The sequence below is a fragment of the Nipponia nippon genome, unplaced genomic scaffold, assembly GCF_047370975.1.
Source record: "Nipponia nippon isolate SJK-2023a ecotype South Korea unplaced genomic scaffold, ASM4737097v1 scaffold_1, whole genome shotgun sequence".
Classification (NCBI taxonomy): Eukaryota; Metazoa; Chordata; class Aves; order Pelecaniformes; family Threskiornithidae; genus Nipponia; species Nipponia nippon.
In genome coordinates, this window is record NW_028262290.1 from 132504737 (window position 1) to 132522876 (window position 18140).

The 18140-nt window shown below is 38.2% G+C and overlaps 1 protein-coding gene across 1 annotated transcript in view; it reads right to left on the bottom strand.

The window, feature by feature from the left end:
• Positions 1-18140, bottom strand: part of DNAH11 (dynein axonemal heavy chain 11) — a 163190-nt gene that overhangs the window by 23921 nt on the left and 121129 nt on the right. Inside the window, 6 exon segments of the mRNA XM_087750792.1 lie at positions 171-311; positions 813-975; positions 2292-2498; positions 10546-10668; positions 11970-12205; positions 15128-15301. Of these exon segments, the coding sequence (XP_087606918.1) occupies positions 171-311; positions 813-975; positions 2292-2498; positions 10546-10668; positions 11970-12205; positions 15128-15301 (1044 nt within the window).

The following is an 18140-nucleotide window of genomic DNA, read 5'->3' on the forward strand; positions in this document are numbered from 1 at the left end:
ACTGTGTTATGGACCAGCAAGAGATCACATCGTGTTCTCCTTTCTCAGACACACAGCCTTGCAAATGTAAACATCTGGTACAAGTAATAACTAATGCATTGAGCATCACTGCTGGAGCCAGAACTCTGTTTCTTGCACTTTGAAACAAAATCAGCAAGACAAATTTTTACCTTCAGTGACAACTGGTAGATGGGGTTGATGTTGCCCAGACTATTGGTAAAGAAGTAAAGAATGGACGCTCTTACAGCTGTTGGGCTGTAATGCTCTCTTGTAACGTTAATCTGAGCTTCATTTTCTTTGGCTTCAGCTATCTATAGGATGACAGTTGTCTCATTTAGTTTTTAATGCGCCATGATTATCCCACACAATTACCAAAACATTCCTATCCATACAAAAAAGAATATCGATATACTCTAGAACACTGACTTTATTTCAGACAGTAGCAAATATTTAAGGTAAGCAAGCTTCTTATTTTAGACAAACATTAGGCAATGACTGCTCTCTGCAGCAATATGCCTGTTCACTTGTGAAAACATGGCAATCGTATAGTATAGGAATACATTTCTTCACATTTCATGCTGATACTTCTTTTATGAGTACTAACTTAAGCACCTAATTCGAAAGGAAAAAAATTATTATGTGACAACTACATACCACAGATATGATACTGTGAATATGTGGGTGGACAGCACTTGCTGGACAGACAGGAATTGGACTATTCCTAGCTCATAGAAATATTTCACTAAAAATAATTAATAATACACATTTTAGAGGTGACTTTAAGCTGTTAAAAATAGTTTAACTGTGATTACCTTGCGCTGTATTTCTGCTGCAGTTGACTTTGTTGATTCGGGTTTCTCTACCAGTTCACCGTCATCTAAGAAACTGCCTTGGGCAGCTGACAGGCTGAGCAGCATGTCATCCTCCAGCTGCCTGAGCTCAGTCTTGAAACAGTTCTGCTGCTTGGCCAGGATTGAGTAGCAGAGGGAATGAAAACGCTGTATTTAAACATCACAGCAAGAAATACTGTTTTACAGCGTTTGTGAGCTATATTTTCTATTTAATTACATCAGTTGATTTAATTTAAATTTCTGAAGATGACGGTTTATCTTCTGTCCCTGTACACTAGAACTAAGGTTCTAGGACACTCAAAGCAAGAAGGTCAAGGTCACCATGGACCAGAACTTTATCTCTCTCCTAGCCTCCCTCCTCCTCAGACTACACAAAAGGATTGGGATCTCACCAGAGACGGCAAGTGGTAATCTACGTGGCAGCTGAGAAAACCAACAGTAGCACTGGAGAACGCCACTTCAGCAGCAAGCAGTGTGGGAAAGTGTGGTCGTAGTCTGCTCTGCTGGACCGACCTTCTGACAGTGAAAGAGCTTGACTAGTCTTATGGGGAGCTCTCCATCAGAATCTGCCCCTCGCACCAAAAACCCCTAGGTGATACAGGCGTTGTAAGCATACAGCCCCACGTGGAACGAGGTGCAGATGCAGAGGAAAATGGCCAGCTGTTTTCAGATCGTGTTCCCAAGTGTATGGCTTTCATTCTTTAAGGGGTACTTAAACTCTCTGACCCAGTTTGCCCTTGCATGAAGCAGCAGTACCTCAAAGAGGTGTAGCAAATCTTTGCAGATGAAGACAGTAAATTACATGAGATAACTGGAAAGACACACTAGAGAAATAGGAAGTATTCTTATTATTCATTTCACACCCCTAAGTATTTTTTCATTTTTTTTAGCTCATAGATCACAGTCTGCTCAAAGTCCTTTCTATAACCAGCTATAAAAGTGTTTCTCTTCATAAGTTACTATACATTGGTATGACTGCAGCAGCCACAGAACTGCATCTTTGCAGGAATAAATTATGATTTATTAACCAAATGCCCCAGGTCCTAACAGTGCCATCACATCCCCTTACGGACTAGCATGAAATTTTATTCACACTTATTGGCTCAAGATCACTGAAGCACAAAGGACTGCAGAGGGCTTTAATCCTGCACTGTAAATTAAATGCAATGCACAGAGCAAACCAAGCAGTAGAGAGAAGTGTGGGAATAAGAATACAATAAATTTAATTTCTAGCAGTGCTTTAGGTCAAGCGCAGCCCTCTGCGAGTGCGGATTGGAGCAAATCAGTAGAAGTACTTTCTACACTTTGAAGAATCTGACCCTTAAAATCTTTGTAATATATGGGTTGCTAACAATTACTGTACAGCAGATTCAAACAGGCATATTAATGCTAGCCTTAAAATCTCAGAAGGGGCAACGGACAGATCACAAGATAGCCTTTACCTTACGCTTTTCTAAGTCCAGCCTTTCAGCACCAACAACCTCAGCCAACAGCTGGTCTTCCAGCCTGTCCCTGTTGACAGTGAAATTAATGAGGGTGGTCTGAGCCTGCAGTTCTGGCTTGTAGTGGGGGTTAGCCAGTTTAGTGTGAAGGATGAGACGGAAATTCTTCTTGAATTCACATTCCTTGTCTTCAATCTTGATATATCTGGGAAGGAATAAAACGCACAAGAATGGGGACCTCACTGAATTAAAAGCCCATAAATATCTTAGATTGCAAAAGATGGGTGCTGCATGATCTTGCCAGCATAGGAAATGGATACAAACCAAACTTTAGGTGCCTGCAGCTTAAGAAACAAAATGAGGATGATTGAGCACACCAAAATTATATGAAGAATACACAGAGCATTTCTTAATTGACATGGTTTCATTTGCATATACAGCAGACACCAGTAGATTATTCACTGCTGTACTGAAGAGTCTGTGGCTTAGGGGTAAATGTCTATCTTCATTAGTTACTGCAAACTTATGAAAGTTTCCAAACAACCCTTAATGAGATAACTGTTGGTTCTTACAATCATTTCCTTAAATATAGTTCACTTTTCCATCTTTTGAAATAGCTTAGCAATAAATCCTGAAAAACTAAGCAGATACATGTATTTATAACAAACTGATAGTGACCAGAGAAGAGAGAAGGGCTAGTGACTGAAATAACAAAAATAATTTCTTAAGGCAGCCTACTAAATGTTTTGTTCCAAATCAATTATTTGCTGGGTAAAAGAATCAGTTATAGTAGGTTTACCTTTTATTCACTGACTAAGATCCCTTACTGAAGAGATGCCACTTCCTGACCCCTTGTCTTCAACGAGAGGTGCCAGCCTGTCCTATACTGCAACACCACTACTGCTGAACTACCATTTTGGAGCCCAGCAGTGAGGCTACATTAAGTTCACCTTCCTACTTCTATGGCACAGCACCAAAAAAAAAAAGGAAAGACTGCTAATAGACAACAGTGTGTGCTGTGCATCTGGTTTGGTGTGAGCAGGTGCCACAACTTTGTGTCACCTACTTGCACAGTGAGCAGTATGCTGATCTTCAGCCATCACCTGCCACATATGAGCACAAGTACAATATTTTCTGTACAGCAATGGCTTTGAATGTTCTTGGCCAAGAAAGGAGATACAAACATTAGTAACAAAATTCTGTTTAAAAAAAATCAGGAGAACATTCATACAATGGAACATAGGTAGACACAAACCCTTTTCACAAAATTCCAGTTGACATTTGTTAAGTCAAATCATTCTTCAAAGTGATTGCAACAGTATAGATACTAAACACTTAAAACGCAATTCACAAAAGTCACATCAGAACATGAATAAAACAAGTCTTTTCTGTACAAATTCTAGCATTGCTTTCTGTCTAGGATATCACAGTGCACTGCCAGAGTCACAGAAACATATTTCAGCTCTTAACATCCTTGCCTGCTTCTGACATGCCCTTAGCTGGAAAACGTAGGCTAAATTAAATGGTGTGCTGAAAGCACTTCTGCATTTCACCAAGGATCAGGCAGAAAAGACAGTAATTTATGATATTCTGCAAGTGAATTCCTAAAAATAACCTAATATGTCTAGTGCTAGGAAACCCATGACTCTATAAAACTCAACATCAGAAGCGTATGTTGTATACTACTGCCACGCAAGCTACTGGAGATGAGTTTTCCTGGCTTATGCTTGTATAATAGTGAAATAATTTAGCCATACAGTCGTGTCCTTCAGATAATACAGCCTTTCTTAGGGGGACATGAATTCACCTTCCAGTTCTGCAACATGGATTTCAATTCTGATACTGTGGTCTCTCCACAACCTTCAAAACTGGCTACAGCTGGAGGGAACAAAACAGTAGAGCTTGACAGAGAGAAATTGTGCTCTGCTTTCAATACACACACATAGAGGCAAAAGATAGAAGCAGAGATTTGACAAAAGACAACTTTTTCAGTTTGTTTTGTCAGTGGAAAAAACTTCGCTAAGGGAGTCACACTGTATTTCAGGTTTACGTGGCAATATAATAAGGTTTAGAGTTCTGGATTCAAGTATTTAGTTTATGGGTTCTCAATTCACAGGAGCAATAAATTACCAATTTCTGTGGTTATCATCTATGAAAGACAAAAACTACATAATGACTCAGTGGGTTTTATTACTGCAACTATTCTAGGTTTTCTGTTAATTACAGATCTGGGAAAAATAAATGTTTTGTTATTGCCCTCACACGGTTCAAGGAGTATAAGCAACAACGATAAACACAGAGATGGGGAAACCCAGTAGAATTGCTTCAGTTTTTTTCAATGAAATGCATCTGTTCAGAGGTTAATTCTGGATTCTGAAGAAATGTAGCACACATAGGCACTATTTATGGAAGTCCATGATAGAAGACATAGCAAAAAAATGATCGCCAAAGAAATTGCTAAAGACAAGTTGTACTTTTGGTAATTTTTTCCTCATAATCTCCTGTTCCACCAGCAGAGGCAGATAGAACGGACTGAATTAATGCACTGTTCTACCCAGGAATAGACAGAACATCTTTCATGTGAGCTCCAGCACCCTGTTATTTAAGACCAGACAAAGTAAATTAAAATGAGATTGTTCTCCACTAGTTCTTTCCTGTTGAAATTCTCACAGATCTTGAAATAAAGTTGATTAAGGGATTCAAAAGAGGTTCACAAAGCACTTTTAAAATCCTGTATAAACTTTGAGGAATAACTGAGTTTTAGCAAAAGCAGATATAAAAATAAATACATCCTAGAAGCTAACATGAGTGCTAAACTGTCAGCTATTAAAAGTCTAGGAATAGTGCAACATCTGGTCTGATCTGTCAAAATCTGAGTTATTGGCACAAATAACTGCTTCTCCCTTGTGTACATGCTGCCGAAGGAAACAATGCCTAGGACTTTCAAAGACTTTGACACCAAGTTGGGTGGAAGTGTCGATCTGCTGGAGGGTAGGAAGGCTCTACAGAGGGACCTGGACAGGCTGGATCGTTGGGCCGGGGCCAACTGTAGGAGATTCAGCAAGGCTCAGTGCCGGGTCCTGCACTTGGGTCACAACAACCCCATGCAACGCTACAGGCTGGGGGAGGAGTGGCTGGAGAGCTGCCCGGTGGAAAAGGACCTGGGGGTGTTGGCTGACAGCCACCTGAACACAAGCCAGCAGTGTGCCCAGGTGGCCAAGAGGGCCAATGGCATCCTGGTTTGCATCAGGAATAGTGTGGCCAGCAGGACCAGGGAGGCGATAGTGCCCCTGTACTCGGCACTGGTGAGGCTGCACCTCGAGTACTGTGTTCAGTTTTAGGCCCCTCACTACAAGAAGGACATTGAGGTGCTGGACCGTGTCCAGAGGAGGGCAACAAAGCTGGTGAAGGGTCTAGAGCACAAGCCTTATGAGGAGCGGCTGAGGGAGCTGGGGCTGTTTAGTCTGGAGAAGAAGAGGCTGAGGGGAGACCTTATTGCTCTCTACAACTACCTGAAAGGAGGTTGTAGCGAGGTGGGGGTCGGTCTCTTTTCCCTAGTAACAGGCGATAGGACGAGAGGGAATGGCCTCAAGCTGCACCAGGGGAAGTTTAGGTTGGATATTAGGAAAAACTTCTTCACCAAAAGGGTAGTCAGGCATTGGACCAGGCTGCCCAGGGAAGTGGTTGAGTCCCCATCCCTGGAGGTATTTAAAAGATGGGTAGACGTGGTGCTTGAGTACACGGTTTAGTGGTGGACTTGGCAGTGATGGGTTGACGGTTGGACTCGATGATCTTAAGGGTCTTTTCCAACCTTAATGATTCTATGATTCTATGATCTGAAAGACGAAAAAATATTGAGTATAAGAACATGACTTCATATCATGAAATGGCTCAAGAGTTTATGCAAAAACTTTTCTTAGCAGATACTTTCATGCAACTGAAAATTGAAAAGAGTACCTTTCAGGGCAGATGTTCTCCAAAACATGCCATGACTCTAAATGGCAGAAAGCAGGAGAGTTTCCTGTAGCTAAATGTTTTGGATCAGCTCAGCAAGAATGAAAAGAAGTGATAAATTCTTGGACAGGAAAGGAAAGGGAAACAATATTTTTCAGTGTAAAGAAAGAAGGATAAACACATTTTTTTCCAAAGGAGCCTTCTTTCAGTTCCTGCTGCTTAAAATTAAATGCTTCTGGAACCAACTTGCAAACTCCAACAAGTAATGTAGAGAAAGAAGTTGAATAAATCAGGTGAAAACAAGTGCAGAATGGAGCTGTTACTAGGCAATCTCAGTAGGCAAACTGTGCAAGTTGGTCAAACTAGTTCAGTGGGAAAAGCACTGCCTTAAAGTTGCACAGCTGGCAAGACGTTCAAGACAAGGAAAGCTTCTCCCTGTGGAGAAACCGAGTGAATTGTCTTGCTGTTTCATGAATAATAGTCATGCCTCATAAGAATGGAAACTTGTTCATACAAGATACATTTGCACATAAATCAAATTTCAAGACATCTTAAAGAATCTTGTAATAACCTAATCTTGCAACTGAAGAGACATGACTACCACTTTGTGAACGTGCAAAGGATTTGGGCAGGTGTAACAACTCATGTGAATGCAAATAGGGGCCTTATGAACAATGAATTTATTCCTCTGTCTTCTCTCCTATAAGTCAAAATGACATTGATCTATTATAGTTAATGCTCATATCCAGTGATCTCCAGAACAGCGGTGCTGGGGAGACAGGATAGGAAACACACAGATAAAACTCAAATATTAAAGCCTGTCCATACCAAACCTATTCAACATCATCACTCCTCTTACAGCAGTTGAGGACCGAAACCCAACACCGTATGGAATTGGTGCCTTGATTTATCTGCTCCAGAAAATCTAAGTATGTGCATTTTGAATCCTTTTTGCATACATTGCTAATAAGTTGCACCCAAATTTTACCTACTTTTTTTTCTTGTGCCTTTCATGCTTACATAAAGCTATGTACTACAACTGATATTTTTTTGAAATTGTTTTACTCTTTTGTCTTTTCTCCCTCTTTTTAAAGCAATCCTGAAATATTTTAATAAAATCTTAGCATTTTAAATCCTTTTTGAATATAAGGTCACAGTCTAAAGTGTATTAAGACCCACTGAGCAGGTTTGCAGCTCCAAAATTAAAATTAAAAAAATATCTAAACTTGAACACCTAAAACTTGTTAGGCTTCTAAATATATCCTGAGGCACTTAAGGAAGAAGTCTAATTTTCAGAGATAACCAGTACCTGTAGTTCACCCTACAATCACACACATTTTGAGGAAAATATAAATTTATACATATATTTGAAGTTCTCTGAAGCTCAGAATTTGTTTTGCAGGCTTCATTCAGAAACAATACCAGAAGCTGGTGTTACAGAATATCCAAGAGTACAACACAAGAACAATCTTGGTAAACAAGGAAGAGGAGATATACTTTTATGAAGCTGCTTCACAGATCAGCAGGTTCTCTAATATGCTGGCTAGTAAATTTGCTTTGGAAGGAGTACAAGTTGATAAATCTCCCTTGCAATACTTTCTGTCGATTGATATGATAAGATATATTTTACTTAAAATTAGGATTGTCTGAAGCTCAGTGGATTTAATTATTTGTAATTATCCAGCTTTTGTCAGTACGTGGCCATTTTATGACAGTGGTATCTACTGTGTGGGTCAGGTTCAACTGTATATCTTTTCAAACACAGAATTAATGTACTATTGATGAAACCATTACTAGAACCAAATTAAAGTCTGGGCTGATGTATTGGTCCACAGGGTGCTGTCAGACATGAAAGGAGTAATTAGTATTCATTACTTCATACTCTGCAACATTCCAATTATTAATGAACTTCAACTGCTGGACTATGCCATATCTATCACAAATACCTTTCTAGTCTTGCTTTATTAGGAAAAAAAAAATTCAACATGCCTGACACAACTACTAAAATAAACAAATAACAGAAATGAATCCAGAATGAGGAAAACTCTGCTTATTTGGTAATAAAGGGTTATATGTATTACCAGTGCCCCACAAAGGAGACCTGCTGCATCTCCAATGAGCCACAGAATGCTAGGTCATGCAATGCTGCTAAAATATTCACTGGAAGAAGCTATATTTGAATAGCTTCATATATTTGTGTTTGTGTCTGTGTGCATGTGTACAGCTCTGTTGTGCTGCATGGAAGCCTTTGCTAAGTAAATGCAAAACTATATTGCTGTGACCCTTGTCCTTTTCAATCCAACTTCTTTCTACTGTTTTACATCCCTCTATCTCATGCCTTAAGACTTGTTAGACTGTGCAATTTCTGATCTCTTTCAGACCAGTATAATTCTAATTTTCAGTAGAGTTTCTTCACTATAGATTCTAAAAAGCAAGCTATATGATGTTACTCTGAAGTACTTCAAATACCATTATAGAAAAATGTAACAAAAAGGAATAATTTCAAGATCTCACACTGCAGGGCAAAAGTGCATCTTCCAGGAGCTTCATGTATGCAAGGAGATTTGAGCTGTTGTGTATTGCTTAGATTTACTGTGCAGGCACCAATGCCTGAAATATGGGAGGAAGAAAGGAGAAAAAGCTTGGGTAATCTACCCAAAAATAGATACCATTTTTATTTAACCTATCTTGCATATTTTCTCTTTTAAGAATCGGAAACTGCGTAAGTACTCTAAATACTCTGAGTAACATTTGAGACCCATCCAGAAATGTTTCAGGGCTACCTCTGACGTTTTATCAGGATAAACATCATATCCTTCAACATGAAAAATCTATCTTGTTGAGGTGTTGTTTGATAACAGGAATAGATGAGAGGAACACTTTCAGGCTTAAAAATAAATTCACATTTGAGCAGAGAAAATAACATGGCATTTCAGTTCATCAGATGAAACATTTAATGAGTTTTACCAAGTTTACTCTCATGCAACCACAAATCAACATTATTCTTTAGGTAACAGTTGCCTTGAAGACTCAACAGGAACGCTGGAAATTTTCATGAAAAGTGATGGAAGACATTACAGACTGAAATTCCCTTGCACCAAGGACTTGACTACAAGCTCCTTTACTTTTCCTATTATCATCCTGAAAATGTGTATCTAAAGGTATCTTAATTAGATATTAGGAAATATTTTTGATGATATTTTCTAAATTTGACAACAATTTTTCAAAATCTAGGGAAAAAGGAGGCATGGGAATGAAAGATGAGATTCACAGACATCCCCCACAAAAGGTCAGAACATGAGGTTTCCGTCCTTTGTACCATCTACCACTCCTGCCACAGCAGTGTCAGACCAGGGAAGACACGTTAACTCAGCCTCACATTACCTGATTTGAATTTGAATCTCCCACTTGAATGCCCAGCTACAGACTCTTGGGTGGAGCTCACACAGCTGTCAGAGCTGTAGTCCTTCCATTGGGAGGGAGAGGTCAGAACAGTCCCTGTACTCAGCTATTCGAGAAATGGGGCATGTGAGTTTTGGTGCTAGCAGACTAGGTTTCTGGGTAAAACTGAAGAGAGAGCAACACCACCGCTATGTCTGCCTTGATGGATTTGTGAACACTATCAACTGGACTGATTTGATGCACAGGACATTGGCAGCAATACCGATGCAAAGAGCTCCCATCTCTGGCTTGCTCATCTCTGCCCTGTGTTGTAGCATACCAGCTTTTCCTCATTAGCCTTACTTTTTTTCTTTTTTTTCCCCTTTTTAAGCCAGTTCATTGATTTGTTTCATGGGGTGGCCCAACAAACAGTTATGGCATCACACTGCAAAGCAGAGGCATGGTTTTCTTATGCTGATATTGCAGCTGGAAATCCCTATATTGTTAAATCCGAACCTAGTCTGTCATTTCCAATGCTTTCCATTTTGCTATAGATGCCTAACATGGAAATGAAATATTTTCTTTTCTTTGAGCCAAATTATAATATATGCTCCTCCTTATTTTGTTCCTTTTTTGGAAGTAAAAAAAGTAAAGATTTTCACTTTGGGTTGAGAAACTCATATGCATGTCTGTATTGTATTTCAAGTCCAATTTGCAAATTGAGAAGAGAATTTTGTTATCTAATCATGCAGATACTAACATATTAATATCCACTCATCACCAGTTTTTAGCCATTGCATTTTAAAAAGAAATAAATAACTTAATGAAGGGTTATGAAGTAGTAAGCAAAATGTGGCAATCAAAGCAACATAGATCCAGTTATCATGGAAAAATTCTGATTACTCAAGTATACTTACTTTCCCTTTTTATCTGTATGTCTTCCAAGCAGGGGATTAAGTACGGGATCAATAGATTCACCCATGTTTTCAATTAGTACTGTCTCCCCACAAGCCAAAGCTCTTTCAATGGTCTTCAGAAAACTTAACATGAAAAATAAAAAAAACAAACCCTCAAATATTAGATAAATGCTGATCATAGAAAGATTTCTTTTATATAACAGACTTGGAGAAGTTTTTCTAAAAGAGCATGGTTAAACCACATGAAACTGTTCACAAAGAACTTCCCAGTGGTTAAGAGGTCGACAGTTTTAAGTTCAACATCTTTACATCTATGCTTTTACTAGTCCTCATAGTAAACAAAAAATATATTGGTGGGGCTTTTCTTATAAGCAAATATGAGGATGTAGCCCCACATTGAAGCCATTGGAATTGACATAGAGAAGTTGAGGGGGGCACATATATTTTTTAGCTTTTGCTATTTTTTTAATTATATGTTTTTGTGTTATAGCTTTTGGTACAACCTCTCCTACACCATAAATGCTTTCTTGAAGGCATGGCCTCTGAATGACTTGGAAGAACTCTGTTTCAACAGGCACTGAGAAGAGGGTAGATAATCGTGGAAGGATAAGTAAGCAGACAATATAGCTTCATGCAGAAGGGCACTGCAGGGTACAAATGAAAATCGCAATTATTTGTGAGGGTTGGAAAAAGAATTAAAAAAATCAGGGCAGGTGAGGGAAAAGAGTTTGTTCAGAGGAACAGACCAGATAAATGGTTAGATAAAGAAATTTAACACTTTGTTTAAAAATGAGGCATTACCGTGACCATTTACTGCACTGTGTAATTGTTTGTTGTATCTGAAATTCAGTAAAATAAACTCAGATAGCCCTTTGAAACAGAGCAGTTAAATCTTATCTAGTTGTCTCCCTAAATCAAAATAAACATGAGAAAATATATGAACAGATCAATTACATGCAAGTGCTATCAACTTACATATAATTCAGTAATAGTAACGAGAATTAAAAACATGTTTACCAGCAGAAGACTTGATAATTGGCTTTTACCTTGAATGCTGTACACTGGATTGAATCTTTCCCTCTGTAAGGTGCACATGCTGTGTTCTGCTGACTAAACTGTTCAGTATAAGCAGTGTCATATCATCAGGGTTTGTACCTTACCTATTGAAAAAGTGACTTGCCGGTCACAAGAAGCGTACCTCAACTTCCACTTCATTTCCTCCTCAACACTTGAAAATAGCATAAAAAAGGTCCTCTTTCAAGCATCATTTTAAATGGAAAAAGATGCCATTGATAAATAAGCAGCAGTGAGGTAATATTTCAAGTCTTCATGTAAGTGCATTCCAACAAACACCAATGCCTTACAAAAATTAGGGGAACTTCAGGGCAGTAAACATGAAAGCCAGTTCTTCAGCATGCACATACCCTTTCTGTCTTAGATGTATGACTTTAAGGTCAGCTCCCTATTTATTCTTTATCCATTTAATTCCCTGTTGCTGGGGATCTATCATCGGAAGCCAGCGCTCACAGTTTGTTAGAATAGTGGCATTTTCTGTTGACATGCTATCACTGGGCAGTCCCTGGTTACTCCACGGCACAATCGTAGCATCATCTGTCAATGTGGCAATCGGGTCCAGGTCCTCCGTCACAGGAATAGGAACCTTTGAATCAGAGTGGAATATAATCATCCAGCAAGGTTACCAAGCAGCAAGACATGACTCAGTGCAATGCACAAGATAACTGGGCTGATACAAATTAAGGCTTTCTAGGCAGAAAAGTAAGGAGGATCCCTGTGGAGTCTCAGATGCAAAAGACTGTACTAGGAAATGTGATGAGAAGCAGCTTATTATATTTATCACAGATTTAAAAAAAAAAACTGTTTTCATTTAAGACATTTACTTCATAAAATATATTTATAGTTCAATAAAGTTAAAAAAGCACCATATATTATAAATTTCAGTGTGTATGGATTCTGATGTTGCAAATTCAATGCTCATGTATGCTCTTAGGCAGGCATTTCTGGAACATAAATCAGTATTTATCTACACAAAAATGACAAAAAGAGGATTCCCATGGTATCTTATTAATATAGTTCAGCTATATGCTAACAAGGTCAAGAGCCAGCAAACAGGACCATCTCCAGGGGCAGAGGCAGCCTTGAAGCTCCCTGCGTGGCACCAGCTGTGGCAATGCTCTTGTGTGAGTGCCTGTTCGCTAAGAAGGAAGCTGCAATCTCCACGTACGCTAGAGCAGCTGTCAGACAGCCACGCTTGCTGGATACTATCTTGTCACAGGCATTTACAAGGAGATGAAAACAAAAAGAAATGGCACATCTGAAATCAGCGCTTACCAAATGGGTATGGGTGGGATGGGAAATGCCTTATGCAACAAAACAGAGTAAGAGAAAGTAAATAACTAAGTTATTTGTAACAAAAAAGTGCTAGTGGAAGCATAAAAGATCTATGCTGTTTGCCTGGAATTAATTTTTTTCTTACTGAAGCAAAGGGCAAACTCCCACCAATTCCTGCATGATGTTATCCCAGGCTTCCTTATTAGTGATTTCTGGATTGAATTCTAAACCCATAAATTAAAAGAAAGCACAGCATCATCAGTATTTAGCCTGAACTATCTTCTACCCCATTCAGAAGTGTTTTAAAAACCTCCATCAAAATTTTCCTCCTCTCTAGACATGCATAGTCCTTAGTGCTGGCTTATCGACTGGAGATTCTTTTAAAAGTGCCCACTGAAATAAAAAAGCATGTAAATCTGGTGGTTATTTATAAAGAAAATCATTACGTATATTTAAGTTGAGCCAAATTTGCACAATTATCGGTATTACTTAGAACGGCACCATACCTCTAGTGCAGTTTCTGTGGTACAATGTCATAGTTACCATATTATTACAAAATACATACCGCCTTAAAATTGTCTAACCCCTGATTCTAATCACAGAGCCCAAAATAAACCTAACTTTTGATGAACTTTCTGAAAATACAAGCACAAAAAGACCAACAGGCGTACATTCCCCTCTGCAAGCATGCAATGTATTTATCTCCCGTGTGTAACATATTTATCTAAATATACCAGAAGACTGAAAATATGATTTGTTTTATCTCTGGACTGTAGGGCAAGCAATACAGTCATTTCCATGAGCTGAAATACTTCCTTGTGGAAAACACTAGCACTGGCGTATTATCAGGGTTTCTAATACAAATTTTCACACAACACAAGAAAAATATTTTAATATATAGATAGGTCTATTGTCTCCATATCTGCACAAACCTGATACTTCATGGTATAGAACTAGTTGTGGTTCCTTCTAAAGAGGACTATTAATAAACATCTGTTTTTAACATCACTTCCTAAATGCATTTCTATCCTCTTTTTCACTCTTCCCCACTTGCAGGGAAATAATCAGAACTGAAATTAGGTATTTTATCTCACTGCTGTTCAGTGAAAGCATCTTAAAAAGTAAGAAGTTACAGTGTGGATTATTTTTATTTATAAAAATGTTAAATCCATTTCAGAGGATTCTTAAAAGAGTTAAGAATGACATTTATTTCAAGAGTCCCACTACTGAAAATGAATACACAGGGGTAATTTGTTCTACCTATCAGCATTAGGCTGCAAGTTAGAAGGAGGTTTTTGAGAAGGAACTTTATCCGCAGACAAATTTTTGGTGGAAAAGGTCAGGGAGATGTTCCAGGCAAAACAAAGCTCCACACAAATTAGCGACTGTTAAACTCTGGCACAAAGCAAACATCTACAAAAAGATGCCCCTGCGGTTCTGAGTGCTGACCTTGGGAAGCTTGGATTTGGCTTTAACTGTATTTCCAGAGTGTCTTCAAGGCAACTCAGCTTGCCTGCTGTGACTTAGCTTTGTGATTTAAAATGGGGTAAGAGTTCCACACATCACATATTTCAGAGAATAAACTACATTGATCGTGATATAATGCTATGATTTGTGGCACATGAGAAATAGGAAACAAGTAGGAAGAGGTGAGAAGCATTTGCAGCAGTAAGGAAGAAAGGAACGGTCCAAAGCTTCACAAGGAAGGATGGAGAAAGCTTTGCAGAGACAACTCTAAGTGTTAGAGCGTCTATACATTTATTGAGTACTATCACGATTTACTCCTTGTACAGAGAAATGGGGATTATCATAACTACATGCTCTTCCTGGAGTTGAAAAGTTAAACAGAATAGGTCTCTCTATACAGCTGTATCACTATTTACAGCATTTGCTGTTACACAGGTGTCACAAAGGACAGAATTTGGCACGGAGAATTGGAAAGGGAAGGGATTTTCTTTTGTCAAAAAGAACTCAACCTCTCTCTCCCATTCCCCTCAAAATGTACCTGCAATCTGAGGAAAGTATATGTGTGTGTGGATACATATATACACACACATATGCACACACACACATATATATACACACACACACACACTCTGGAAAAAAAATACCTGCAAAGACTATTTTATAGCCACTTTTAAATACAGATCTGTACTTCAAATTTTTGAAAGACAGCAACTTTAACAAACCAGAGTCTTGACTGAAGACTTCCATTTTGTACAGCAAATTTTACCTTTTGTGACTTCAGAAAAGGAATCGAGAAATGGTCCATCAGTTCCTGCTGATACTGTTTTGTGAAGGGTCCAAAGTAAGACACAAATGCTGCTGTTAATAAGACGTCACTATATAAAGTTTTCTTTCATGATTTGAGGTTTTCACCAGACTGGCTCCAACACATGTTTTCAGACTGCAAAGCAAACTTAAAATGTCGTCTTCCAAACAACTTGGAAGTGGCAGAAGGTTTAATCTCCACATTAAAAACCAGAAGCATGCAAAAGCATGACAGGGAAGGTACTGTGTTAGCAAGAGATACACTTCCTAAGACTGCAAGGCTGAAACAACACATAATTTCTGGTGGTGATTTGAAGCCTTTGAATCTGAAAAAATAGGATGGAGCTCTTCACCAAGTATTCTATGTCCTTGCCTTTTCTGACTTTTTTCAGTAATGGTGCTTTTGCCTAGACCAGATACAGTATGGCAGACACACAGCAATACTGGCAGCATCTGGCATACAGTACAGTATGGCAGCAGTGCCTTGTGCAAAGTGTAATCATTTCCAGCAAGATTCAGAAAATGCAAGGAAAGAAGAATATTAAAAGACAAAAAAATGAAGAAAGGAGAAAAAGCTGTTTCAACCTCAACAAAGATGTGACTTCTACTTTTTTGTCATACTTTTTTCCAAGGGAAGGGGCGAGGCAGAAGAGTTGCAGGTTTTTTTTTTATTCTTATTTGTCTGGTTTGTTTTACCTACTAGCTACAGAAGTTTTACTGAGTTAAGAGCTGTAATGATCTGGCATTTCGACAGGAGGAAAGACGAGGCTGGTCAAACACACAGGTTGCCCAGAGAGGCTGTGGAGTTTCCATCCTGGGAGATATTCAAAACCTGACTGGACATGGTCCTGGGCAATCTGGTCTAACCAATCCAGTTTGAGCAGAGGCGTGGACTAGATGATCTCAGAAGGTTCCTTACAGCTTCAATGATTCTGTCAAAATTTAACTCTAGAAATTGTTTTCTTCATATTTTTTTTCCCCACAGAGAGCCCCGATTTCTGGAATCCCTTGTGCACTTTGCAGAGTTCATCTTAACCACGCTTACCTTGGGATATTTTGGATGAATAGTCAGGAACGGTCTCAGATATTGATGGTATCTTATTAGTAGCTATATGGTAAGCTGTTATTTTATTCCAGTTACATTGTAAAGACAGACCTCTGTCTATTTAAAACGTTGAAATGGTGGCTAAAGTATTTCAGAGAAATGAAAGTATCTTCTTTAAAGAAAGTTAATGTGGATCAAATCATCATCTCCTTTTCAATCAGAATTTATGACATGGTATAAAAACCAAACTAGCAGTATTTGGCACATTATACTTTGATTGTTCTGAGTATACAATTCTCAGCAAAGGAATGTATGCATGAATGTATGCTAAAATAGTTTCAGCATAGAAAGGAAGGTAAAAATTGATCATCCATTAGAGTCATCTTCAAACTGATGAAAATCTAGATGTAAAATTGGAATAGACTGCCATAACCTTTCTTCCTTGTTTGTACTGTTTGAAATACTCAGGATAAAAAAAAACTTGTTTCACAGTTTGTTCACTTGCATCAGGGAAACCTCAGGAACTCATTCTCCAGTGAGCAGAGGATCTGAAGCAAAGAAAGGGCAAGCATGAAAGAAGGAAAGCACACTGCTGAACAACTTATAAGGACTATCCTTTACCCACTGTCCATACAGACATTATTTTTTCAGAGCAATGACAGTAATCAAAAAATATTTTTCTGGTCCTTTACATGATGCAATCAAAATCAATGAAAACCACTGAATAGAAAGTATCCTCCATACTTCAAACAATTTAATGTAAAATGCTTGCCTTTTGCTGGTGCTAGCTGGCGGAGAGCTTAAAAGAATACTCTTAGATATGGTCATCCTTGAAAGCCTTAAAAATGTATAAAATCAATCTCAAATAACAATATCACTCTCATTTTAAAAATAAATTTCTATGTGGGCAAAAACAAAGTAACAAAATAATTGTTAAATTTGATATTCATTAAGTATTTTTCATCTATATTTTTCAGAAAAATCAGAAATATTTACTGAAATGGTTAAACATCCTATCCTGCAAAGACAGACACAGAATTCTACGATAACAGAAGACTCAAACTCTTTTGTTATAAAATAGGAATATAAAATATCCACTAAGAAAATGGAAGTATCTTTAATCAAAGTACTGCGGTTAAAAGAGTTAGCATTTAAATGTTTCACAGTGTAAATGCAGGAACTCAGTGTGTGAAGGCCTCCTAAACCCTGGTCACATTCATAAGACATGCCCAACAAATGACAAGTAAAGGACTATTCCTGTTGAAAGCTCTAACAGCAATCTTTGTAATGTAGCAGGGGTTTGGGTTTTTTTTTTTTTTGAAGTATTTTAGACATCCATTTTTTCCTACAGAAGTCATTGGATTCTTCTTTAAACCATTAACTGAAGGCAACAAGACAATAAATCCATTAATTTACAAGCGGGCTTTTTTGATTTATCCATTCTCTCTTGTTGTCACTGACTGGTAAGTCATAAACAATAAAAAGCACCCACCTCATTCTCCAAAATAGCTTTGAAATTTGAAGATTTACTAAACATAGAATGATTGTCTATTTAAATCTTCAGTAATTTTACCATACCACCCAAGCACCATAAATCACTAGTGACATTGGCTAACAAGGGTTTAAGAGTTGGAACATGCAGTGTAATAAATTTCCAGACAGTTAAAAATCACTATAATTTTATTCTAATGCATTATAGATTGCCTGTAATGTCATCCTGGCCGGGGTGACCCATTTCTAATTTTGAACAGCTGTTCAGCTCGGGAGTTAGTTAATGATTAAATATAAATTGCCTGATTTATTAGTCTGAATGGTTGAGCTTCCAGGTCAATGCTATATAGACAAAATCATCAGTCTTGATGCTTTTCAGAAGTTAACTGTCTCCTGTTCTAGTCAAAAAGAATTTATTCTCAGAGGAAAAGACTTGACG